Here is a 12,074-nt window from a genome sequence, read left to right as displayed (position 1 = left end):
AATTAAAAAATAATCTAAAGTATACAATCCTGGCTTACCCAAGATAGTCCTGGTTTAGATTTATTATCCTGGGATAATCACTAATAACATCCTCTTTCTCTTTAAAAGTATTACCAAATAAGTTAAATTATATGGCCAATCTATTTATAGCCCACCATTAAGACTTTCTGCAAGGAAAAAGCTAATTTGCAGTTTCTGGATGCCTGAGATTCCTGGGTTTTGTATGAACCAACAATCAAGAGCTTTAGAAGATGAGCATAAACCTTTGCTGGGCTTTCTCATGTACCAGTCAGAAAGGAGGATAATGGTGAATGGCATGGGGTCAACAAATAATTTAAGAGGTCTGATGTGGTGAGATGCACTATCAAGAGGGATTAGAAATCCCTGCTCCAGTGACTAACTTTTTACTGACAGAAGAAAATAATGACAAAAAATTATTTAAGAAATTCAAGTTGATTTTGTCCAGTTCCAAGCAATGATAACCAAGACACCTATTTTGCAAACACTGACCAAAAAGAGCCCTCCTTGATATACTAGGTAATTGCTAAATGAAGCAAATATCAAAACCTGCTAAGAAAACTTTACTTCTCTCAAAGCCAAGTAATACTAACTCTTAAGATGGAAGTGGAAAAGATATATATATTCATTAACATAAAGGCTTTATTTTGATCTAAGTTTAAAAATAGCCTTGGGTGCCTGGGTGGCTCAGTTGGTTAAGCGACTGCCTTCGGCTCAGGTCATGATCCTGGAGTCCCTGGATCGGGTCCCACATCGGGCTCCCCACTCAGCGGGGAAGTCTGCTTCTCCCTCTGACCCTCCCCCCTCTCATGTGCTCTCTCTCTCTCATTCTCTCTGTCTCAAATAAATAAAATCTTAAAAAAAATAAAAAAAGCCTTTACCTACCCAATTAGAAGGAAGGTAATATGTACTCATTTCTTTATAATAGAGAATAATTCATCTCAGAATACAAGGCTGGAAAAACTGCAGGGAAATAATTAAATTTTCATTAAAAAACCATGGGAAATACTTTCTTAGCCTGGATTAGGTACAAATATGGGAGACAAGGAGTAAACCATTAAGGAATACTATTGTTTAGTAGTTGCCACAGACTAATAATCCTAAAATCAGGTGGCAACCATACCAGTGGTCCCCAATGTTAACTCAGGCAAACTACCAAAATCAAGGTATTTATCATTCACTTTCTGGGAGATATCAAAATCTTTTCTGTTCATACTAAATGGGACAAATGAATGATATTCTCCAAATAGACTAAAACAGGAGGTATAATAAAATAAGCACTTTGGTCCACTGACTTATCTGGTTATCTGGGGATTTCAACCAAAATAGTGTTCTGCTTCATACTTAACTCTAATTCCTGGTAAAAGTGATCTTTCAAGACCATTTAGTTTAACATATTTAATTCACAAATAAGGAAATTAAGGCACAATAAAGATCAGGGACTTGCCCAAAGTAAAGGTACTGAATAGCAGAGCTAGGCCTGGAACCCAATTTCAATTCCCAATCAAGACACCACTATCTTGAATAAATGCCTCATTGTCAGAGAATAACTAACTGCTTCTTCAAGGGTCTATAAACTCAATTCTTCGTCCTGAAGAAGCCATTTGTTCTCTGCCATTTCTCAGTAAGACAATATAATCAGAGCCATCAGCCTGAGCTCTGGTTATATCCAAATAGGACAATAATCTACTCAGAACTAGCTACTCTTTCATTTCAAACATCACTGTTAAAAATATTTCTAAAATGTATCTGCATTAGTACACTTCTAAATACTTTTGTTTCTGTCTGTCTATAAATCATCCAGAGTCATGAGAGGAAATATCCAGGTCTAAAAAGGGAGGTCAAATCCAGGCTTATTAAGGGTTCAAAAGACCAACGTTGAATCAGTGGCATATGGTGAGTCCTAAGCCTAGAAAGTCAGAATCTGGCATTAGCCATACAAAGGAGGTCACTGGAAATCAGGCACTCATAATATCCAGAGAAGTGATTCCTAATAGAGAAAATGGACTAAAATGCCCATCTTTTGCTAGATGATTCCAAAGAACTGCTAAGGCACATGGACATTTATAGAAGTAATGCACTCTTAAGCAGGTCACGAGTTTTTTTATACATGCCTTATTAATGTGTCAGATGATATGGTCATGACTTTTTTAAAAGAAGCAAACTGCAGTTATTTTAGGTGACCCTGGCACAACTCATCCCAATATCGGGCATGCAGATGATCAGTATCATATATTTGAATAAAATATAAAGCAGCTGAAAAATCCAATGATATTTCCAAATATAAAGGGCTGAAATTTGCTCTTGCGGAGAGTCAACAAATAGCATGAAATGAATACCAACTTCCATTTCTATAGTACTTTCACTAATATTTTATTTAATCTTCACAGCCACTCAGAAAGGTAGGTAGAACTATTAGCAATCTCCACTTCATAGCTTAGCTAAGTAGTAACAAACCTAGAACTCAAATCTAGTTCTACTCCAACCAAAATACCCTTTTTGCTATTTCTCATTTGTCCCTTAACATAGGCCATGTAACAGCCATGATGAAACTTTCAGCATTACACACACACACACGAGATTATACCCTCTATCTTCCAGTGAAGCAGGTCTCAAAGTATGGTCTGCAGAGCTCTGGGCCTCCTGGACCTTTTTAGAGGTCCTAACAGGTAAAACTATTCTCATAAGAATACTAAGATATTATCTACTTTTTTCACTGTGTTGATATTTGCACTAATGGTGCAAAAGAAATGATGGGTAAAACTGTGGGTCCCTTGGCACAAATCAAATTGCTCTTTGGCATTTTGTCCTTTAGGCAAAATAAAAATGGTAATGCGTTTCTGTTTAGAGGCCTGTGTTCATATCAGATAATTTCCACTTGTATTAAAAGACAAAAACTGTCCACATTCTGGTTTTTCTTAGTGTTCTGTAACCATGGTTGTTCTTTCTGGTTGGTTGGTTTGGTATTTGCATGCTCTTGTTTCTGTTTTTGGACTAAAGGATTCTTTTCAGAAACAGTAAATAACAATAAAATAATTCTGACCTCCACCTGTACACCTAGCCTAAGGTTGCTCCTCCATTCTTAGCTTTACTATTCATGCGCAGCTGATAGTACTATGTTCACTTCTGTTAGTGGGCTAAAATGGGGTAAAAGAGGAGGTCATTGAAGACTGAAGCAAATCATCCCTATTCAATTTGTGTTATCACAAGATCTTTTGTGAAGACTTCTACAGAATCAGTGGGTTTAGCCACTGATTTTTGTTGTTTTTTATGACGTGACTTAAAAGTAAATAACCAACTGGGACAGCATAGTAGAAATGTCAACAACATGGCCATCCTATCATTTTCATCATCAATGTCATGGATGCAAATTCTCCAACTAGTGATCAAGCTCAGAAGTTAGTACTTCAGGAGAATTAAAATTTTAAAAAAGAAAAGATACACTTAGGATTTATTTGAAATTTTAAGTTAAAAACAAATGTAATCATAGTGGAACCATGCAATTATAAAGGAATAGCTTTATTATTCTCCCAAAAAATCCCAGAAACCTTAATATAAAATAGTAAATATCCTTAAATTCTGAAAGTTGACATTTAAAATACTCTACACATTTTTGCACATGAGTCTTTAAGGAGAAACAGACTTTAGGTCATTCCTATTTTTATAGTTAAGTGAAAGTAAATGTTAGTAATACCAAATTACTAAAAATAAGATGTAATAAATAATTACAAGCCATTATATTCATATTCAGTACTTACCTATACTAGAGGTATAATCAGTGGCTCCAAAGATCAACTCTGGTGCCCTATAGTACCGAGAACAGATATACGAAACATTGGGTTCTCCTCGGACCAGCTGCTTTGCACTAACAAAAAAAAATAAAAAGTGTAAGTTTTTTAAACTAAGTGTAAACCTTAAAAGAACTTAAACTACCATTGACAACATTGAACATTTATCTAAGATTCACACAATTAAATCACACAACATGCAAAAAAGAAAAATATGAACCATAACTACCTGACAAAAGAAACTTAAAATTTTAATGTAATAGTAATTAAAACAAACAAACAAACAGTAGCTTTTAAAGAATGCATTTGTCAACTCTCACCTAAGGGCAAAGAGACAGAAAGTCATAAAAGGACAAACGCTGAACTTCTTGTTATCCTCTGTTCCTTGAATACTACCTCTCAAATATAAAGAAGGAAGGGCAGGAAAAGTAGGAAGTACCTCCACCCACCAAAAAGCATAGTAACGGATTGTAAGAATGAATACTTCTTACCCGAGTTTTTTTTTTTTTTTAACAGAAACTGATTTATAATTTGACTTTATAGTTGATTTATAATTTGACTTCTGCATCAGAGTAAATATCCCAAGGCTTACCCAATCTACTTTCTTTTTCCACTATGTTGGTCACTTTATTAACTGTCTAAATATTCATTACCCAATAATAAGATAGGTCCTCCCCTGTAGGTCAGAGATGATTCACAGCCTCTGAATTCTAACTGTGCTGTGGTAAATTTAGTTACATGTTCTCTAATCCAACTTTTCTTCAAAATACTTTGTGGCATGTATTTTAAACATTAAAGTTAAAATTTGTTTCTTTTGAGATGTCTCTCAAGATAATTTAAAGATACACTGAAATAAACTCCTGTAGAAGCTAACTACTTTGGCATATGAGGACAGCAAAGATAAATACAGGCAATAAACACAAACAACAAAATCAAAACAGTAAGAACATAAGTAACAAGGAAAGGGAAAATTTTGAGGTAAAGGTATAGGAAATCAGAGCAGAGACAAATAAAGTAGTCACAAAGGTTTCAAAGTTTGGGCTTTCTTTTCTTCCATTTATTTCTGGTCAATGATAACCCTTACCTTAACCTGTTCTTCCCTCATTACAAGTTTTGAACAGGGGAGGCAGTTTATTTTTTAACCTTCTCCCCAAGTACTGACACACAGCACCACTTTCATAAATTAATAAATATCAATCCTTGATTTTTGGCTGCAGGAATATTAAGATACCTTTTCAGCTTAACTGATAAAATCTTTCTACTTTATAAAGGGTTTTTTGTATTAACAAGACAGATTGCAATTATATAGTCAGAAAATTCACTGTAAGATAAAGAAGGTAATATTGGAAACTCTGCATCCTGTAGATTTCCTCAATACTTGATGAAGCTACTTTCTTTCTCTTTAGATGAGGCTGGAAGTTACTTCCCATCCTTTGAAGGATGAAAGCATTCAATATAATGACCACAGATAGTTCTGAGAAAGCCCAGCTAGTCCTTCAGCTACTTCTAGGCCTGATTTCATCCAGTAAAAAAAAAAAATCACTAGAAGAGAGTAATACTGTTTTGTTCAAATCACCACCAACCTGGCACTAAGAATCTAAACTGTATCTAAAAAAATAAAAATACAAAAAATAAAGTGTATCTAAAACTCTGCTAGCCCAAACTAACTGTTAAAAACAAACAAAAAGGGGCGCCTGGGTGGCTCAGTTGGTTGAGTGACTGCCTTCGGCTCAGGTCATGATCCTGGAGTCCTAGGATCGAGTCCCGCATTGGGCTCCCTGCTCAGCGGGGAGTCTGCTTCTCCCTCTGACCCTTCCCCCTCTCATGTGCGCACTCTCTCTCTTTCTCGCTCTCTCAAATAAATAAAATCTTAAAAAAAAACAAACAAAAAAGGCAGCTTTGTTATTAATCGGAGCTATTAAAAATGACCTATTACCATAGAAGTAAAATCCCCATTCTAAATATATTAGAACAAAGCGATTTCTATGTCCCAATAAAATGGTCCATAGCAGCAGTGTTTCGACACTATGGTGAGAACAGAAACTCCACTAAACTTGATGTCTCACTGTCTTTTTACAGTTCATATTAGTCAGTCATTGTCAGTGGGGAATATACCCCATAACAATAAAACTCATCTGATTTTAGCAGTATGTGCACTTTGTTTCAAGCATCAGATAAGAGTTTTGAATTTAATATCCTTCACCTTTTCTTATAGTTGAAGGAAGAGTTACAGCCTGCAAAATGAGCTGAATCCTACAACAGGTGTCTGAGATCACTTAACTGTAAAAAGGGGATGGTCTGAAGGAGCACTCCATTAGACTAAGAATTGATTCTGAGAGAGCAGATGTGCTTGTTTTTCTGACACGCTTAAGAGACAGCGTATGGAAAATATATCTTATAATAAACCTAAAATTTAAACTGTGGGTTGATATAAAGTATTACAAAGAGGTAGAAATAGACATTAGGAGATGCGGGTCAATGAAAAGAATTTGTGAGGATGAAAAAAACTGGAGAGAATCCAAGTTATGTGGCAATGTATTAGGGACTGAGAGGAGAGAGACTAATCTAGGTGGAAGAAGGTTAACTGAGTTACATGAGGATATAAGCTTGGTTTCATGTTGAAAGGATAGATCAAAGAAGCACAAGATGCTGAATACTATGAAGATAAAAAGGATGAAGTCTTACTACACAGTATAATGTTACCAAGGAATTAGTTTAAGGAAGCCAAGTGCACTGGAATTTGCAGAAAAGGAGAATAAGAGACTCAATTACAGAGGAAAAGGAAGAAAACACTGCTACTATAAGGTTAACACTGAAGTGAAAAAGAATGCAGTAACGAATGCTAATATTTTTAAAAAATTAGTTCTGGGGCGCCTGGGTGGCTCAGTAGGTTGAAGAGCAGACTCTTGGTTTTGGCTCAGGTCATAATCTAGGGGTCGTAAGACCAAGTCCCACATTGGGCTCCCTGCTCAGAGCAGAGTCCGCTTGAGATTCTGTCTCTGTGTCCCTCCCTCCCTACCCCCGGCTTGCTCTCTCCCCCACCTTTCTCTCTAATAAATAAATAAAACCTTTAAAAAAATTAGTTCTTATTAAGAAAGGAATATAAACACATAATAAAACATTCAAATAATACGAAGTACTATCAATGAAAAAGCAAGTTTCCCAACCACACTATACTCCGTTTCCCTTCCTAGGGGCAATCAATGTTATGGGTTTATTACGTATCATTCTGGAAATCAATAATCATTTATCTATATACATGTCGCTGTACTATGTTTTTATTTATTTATTTATTTATTTATTTATTTATTTATTTATTTATTTATTTATTTTTTAAAGATTTTATTTATTTATTTGACAGAGAGAGACAGCGAGAGCAGGAACACAAGCAGGGGGAGTGGGAGAGGGAGAAGCAGGCTTCCCGCTGAGCGGGGAGCCCGATGTGGGACTCGATCCCAGGACCCTGGGATCATGACCTGAGCCGAAGGCAGACGCTTAACGACTGAGCCACCCAGGCGCCCTGTACTATGTTTTTAAAACACAAAAAGGAACAAACTTTATATAGTCCTGACCTTGTTTTTTTAATTTAATATTTCTTAGACATCACTCCTTATTTTACTGACATCATTCCTTTTAAATTCATAGACAGCTACCTCATTCTTTTTTTATAGTTGCATGTATTACATTAAATGTGTATATGCTATAATTTATTTGGTCATTTTCCTACTGACATTTATAAACAATGTTATGATAAAAATCCCTGTATATACACTATTTTAAAGTATTTCTAAGGGAATAATTCCTAACTAATTAAACTGCTGGATAAAAAACTATACATATTTATAATTCTGACAGAATTTACTAAACTACCCTCACAAGAATCTGTAACTAGTGCATAATCCCTGAATAAGGACTATGGTATTTTTGGACTGATATTGTAAAAGGCATATGGTTTTAAAAGAGCATATAGGGTAGGAGGTTGGGACTGGGGAGGAGTGAAAGAAGGGAGAAGAAAAGAAAGCTAGCTTACCTTCCAAAGTCACAGAGTTTTAAGACAGCTGTATCAGGATCCAACAAGAGGTTCTGTGGTTTAATATCCCGATGGCATATTCCAAAGGAATGGATATAGGCTAAACTTCGGAACAGCTGATACATATACAACTGGAAAAAAACAGTAAAAATTAATTGAAGACTTTGTCCCAAATCAGAATCCTTAAGCAGTAAATAAAGTAACAGATTTTCAGAAAAGAACAGCACTCAATCTACCTTTTAAGAGTTTCATGTCATTTATATATTAATTAGCTAATGAAAGTTGCATTAACCATGTTATATTTGTGCTATCCTTTAATAATTTAAAAAAGGAAATGTCACAATGTACTTTATAATTTTTTATTTTACTGACATCTTGCCTCAAGCCTCCTAAGATGGGCTTTTTAAAAAAATACAGATGGAAAACCCAGAAAGGTATTCCAGATCATGTGGCTACCAAGTAACAATGTTTAGACCAGAAGCCAAGTCTTCTGTTTTTTTAAGTTTACTATTCTTTATAAGTATGTACAATTTCATCTTTAGAATAATATTTTTCTGAGATGTCAGCCCTAGAGCTTATTGATACAGGGCCTGAGAAAACTCATATGTGAACTGAAAAAATCTATAACCAATGATCTATCAAGACATCAGTAACTATACCACTCTTCCTGTATCATCCTTCAGAAATAAGTAGACTTTAAAATGCTATTTAAAAACACATCCTTGCTGATTACTGACATCAAATTGAAGGGATATTTATTTCAATTCTATTATAAAAAAAAATACACTGAGAAACTGACTCTGCATGGAAGAAAGACTCAGACTCTAGATGGGGAAGACAGGGACTCTATGAAGAAAATGAGTATATCTTAATTCTGTTTATCCCAAGGTTGGTGTTTAAATTTTTCTAACTACTCACCTTCTGACCCCTACCTCAAAGTTATATACCATGGAAAGAATTTTTGAAATGAGCCAAATGCAAGGATACCAGTGTCTTGGTTAAAACAACGACGACAAAGACAGACAAAGGTCAGAAAAAGTACTGACAGAAGGCACCACTTTCAGAGGCTACTGCTAAGACTTAGTAGTTTCTTGAAGTTAACGTGAGGCCTACTTTCCTTCAAACAGGCACTGATGAAAACTACAGACAGCTGAATTTCAGTACATCCTTAATGTTATACTGAACTAAAGCTGGAAAAGTTTAAGCCTTTTTTAAAATGAAGCATGATGTAAAATGTATAAATGAGATCTTCAATAAGACCAGCATTTTGTCCCCAGAGTTAGAATTAAGGGATTTATGTACCCATATAACTCTTTAAAAGCTTCCTAATTCTATCATGGTATTATTACTGTTCACAGAATCCATCTCCAAGTCCTAAAGCTTGCTCTCAGAGTTCTAAAAGTTTAATTTACTACCATTAAGAAAATAAGCTCCAATAAGAAATTAAATTCACAGGCATTAATTTGCTAAAGGAGAGATTTTACTCATTCTATGTCAGGGTGCTAATGTCTGGGTCAGCAATAATCAGTGGGAAAAAAATGTTTTGTCAAAAATGCTCAAGAGCTTAAATGAGTTTGAGGTGTCCTTTTACTACATTCATTCATCTGAAAGATCTACTCTGTATCCATTCTCCTCACTTTATCTTTTGAAAAGATAAAGAAGAAATACACAATTTCATATCTATTTTATTTGTGACTCTGTAAAAGTGTATTTACAGGAGAAAGGAGAGGCCTTCTATACTATCAAGATAGCAATAACAATAACAAGAAAAATAACTTATCACATGCCTGCCACTATTTTAGGTGCTTTGCATGTATTTTCATTTAATCTTTATGCAACAGGTACCACTATTATTTTTGTTTTACATATAAAGTACCTGAGGCACAGAAGTTAAGCAATTTATCCAAATCACATACTAAGTATTCTATAGTGGCTTGGGTAAGATACCTCTTTTAATAATGATTTCTGTATTTTATCATATTTTCATTCTATTAAATAAAAGTGTAAATGGGCGCCTGGGTGGCTCAGTCGTTAAGCGTCTGCCTTCAGCTCAGGTCATGATCCCAGGGTCCTGGGATTGAGCCGCCGCATTGGGCTCCCGCCTCAGTGGAAAGCCTGCTTCTCCTCTCCCACTCTCCCTGCTTGTGTTCCCTCTCTCGCTGTGTCTCTTTCTGTCAAATAAATGAATAATCTTAAAAAATATATATAATATAATATAATATAATATAATATAATATAATATAATATACTCAACTTCCCCAGAAAAAGTGAAAAAGTGGACGTCAAACAATTACAAAGGACTGTAGCTGCCATTCTGGTGACATGTATGCTAAACAAGTCCTTATCAGATGGTGAAGTCCATGAAGGCAAGAGTATACGCATTTATTGCTTTTACTTCCATCTCCCAATCCAATATTTTTCACAAAAAAATAGTTTTTATAAAACTAGGTAGAAGGAATACCTGAACGAGATCAACATCAATTTCAGACAGTTTTTATCTTTTTTAGACTCTTAAATATAAGAATAGATTTGTGTTCTACGATAACAACAGGCCAACAGCTCAGACTCTGGAAGGGCTGTGGTTATATAAAAGAACCATCTTTAAAAAAAGAAAAAAAAAAAAGAACCATCTTTTTTTCCAGAAGAGGGAGAAAGGAGTGTTCTAACTTTCTTTGTATGCTGACTCCAATATGCATAATAGCCTTATTTTCCTTTTTACAATATAGGATGCCAGAGATCTCATCCAATATATACCGTCAAAAACACAGAAAACATTGGGCACCTGGGTGGTTTAGCTGGTTAAGCATCTGACTCAGTTTCGGCTCAGGTCATGATCTCAGTATCCTGGGATCAAACCCTGCATTGGGCTCCCCACTTAGCGCAGAGTCTGATTGAGATTCTCTCCCTCTGCCCCTTCCTCTCTGCTCATGCCCCCCCCTCTAAAAATAAATCTTTAAAACAAACCACAGAAAACACAAGGCTCTTTACTACAACATTGTTTGTAATAGCAAAAACAAAAACAAACACCTGAAGGGAAAACAATACACCATTAATAGGTGACCAGCTGAATAAATTAGGATAAAGCCATATAATATACTAATGTGCAGCTATAAAAAGGAAGGTGAAATAGCTATGTTTATCTATATTAATAAAGAGTGAGCTTCAGAATATATTTTTAACTTAAAAAGTATGATGGAGGAGGGGCGCCTGGGTGGCTCAGTCGTTAAGTGTCTGCCTTTGGCTCAGGTCATGATCCCGGGGTCCTGGGATTGAGCCCCACATTGGGCTCCCTGCTCCACAGGAAGTCTGCTTCTCCCTCTCCCACTCCCCCTGCTTGTGTTCCCTCTCTCGCTGTGTCTCTCTCTGTCAAATAAATAAATAAAAATCTTAAAAAAAAAAGTATGATGGAGGAAAATGTATATATTATGTAACCATTTACATAAAAAGGAGGTGGAGGAATAACATAATTATATATATTTGCTTATTTTAAAAATGGCAGGACTATAAAAAAATTTAAATATTTAACTCGGGGGGAGAGAAGAAATAGGGTAGAAGAAACAGGTATACGAGTTAAACTTATTTGACTATAATCCTTGTTTTGTAGATTCTACTTTGGAACTATGTAAATATTTTATATTAATGTTGACATAAAATTTAAAGTAAAATTAATTAAAAAAATGTTTTTCAGGAGGGGTGGGACCAGAGGGAGAGGGAGAGAGAGAGAATCTTAAGCAGACTCCATGCCCAGCAGGGAGTCTGATGTGGGGCTCTATCTCAGAACCCTGAGATCATGACCTCAGCCAAAATCAAGAGTCAGACTTTTTTTTTTTTTAAAGATTTTATTTGACAGAGAGAGACACAGTGAGAGAGGAAACACAAGCAGGGGGAGTGGGAGAGGGAGGGGAAGAAGCAGGCTTCCCGCGGAGCAGGGAGCCCGAAGTGAGGTTCAATCCCAGGACTCTGGGACCATGACCTGAGCCGAAGGCAGACACTTAACAACTGAGCCACCCAGGCGCCCCAAGAGTCAGACTGTTAACTGAAGGCAGCCACTTAACAGACTGAGCCACCCCATTGATTTAAAAAATTTTTATATGCAATCTATAATAAAAGTAAAATGAATAAACAAAGCTTGGGGTGCCTGGGTGGCTCAGTTGGTTAAGCGGCTGCTTTCAGCTCAGGTCATGATCCCAGGGTCCTGAGATCGAGGTCCTCCATTGGGCTCCCTGCTTGATGCGCAG

The 12,074-nt window shown here is 35.9% G+C and overlaps 1 protein-coding gene across 2 annotated transcripts in view; it reads right to left on the bottom strand.

The window, feature by feature from the left end:
* GSK3B (glycogen synthase kinase 3 beta) overlaps positions 1-12,074 on the bottom strand; it is a 205,888-nt gene that overhangs the window by 70,226 nt on the left and 123,588 nt on the right. For both annotated transcript variants that reach the window (XM_027587005.2, XM_027587006.2), the window contains exons 5-6: positions 7,837-7,967; positions 3,777-3,883 (exon numbers count right to left, since the gene is read on the bottom strand). In XM_027587005.2, the coding sequence (XP_027442806.1) occupies positions 3,777-3,883; positions 7,837-7,967 (238 nt within the window). The remainder of the gene's footprint in view (positions 1-3,776; positions 3,884-7,836; positions 7,968-12,074) is intronic.

Source organism: Zalophus californianus, chromosome 1 (assembly GCF_009762305.2).
Source record: "Zalophus californianus isolate mZalCal1 chromosome 1, mZalCal1.pri.v2, whole genome shotgun sequence".
NCBI lineage: Eukaryota > Metazoa > Chordata > Mammalia > Carnivora > Otariidae > Zalophus > Zalophus californianus.
This window is presented reverse-complemented; position numbering and strand designations above follow the sequence as displayed.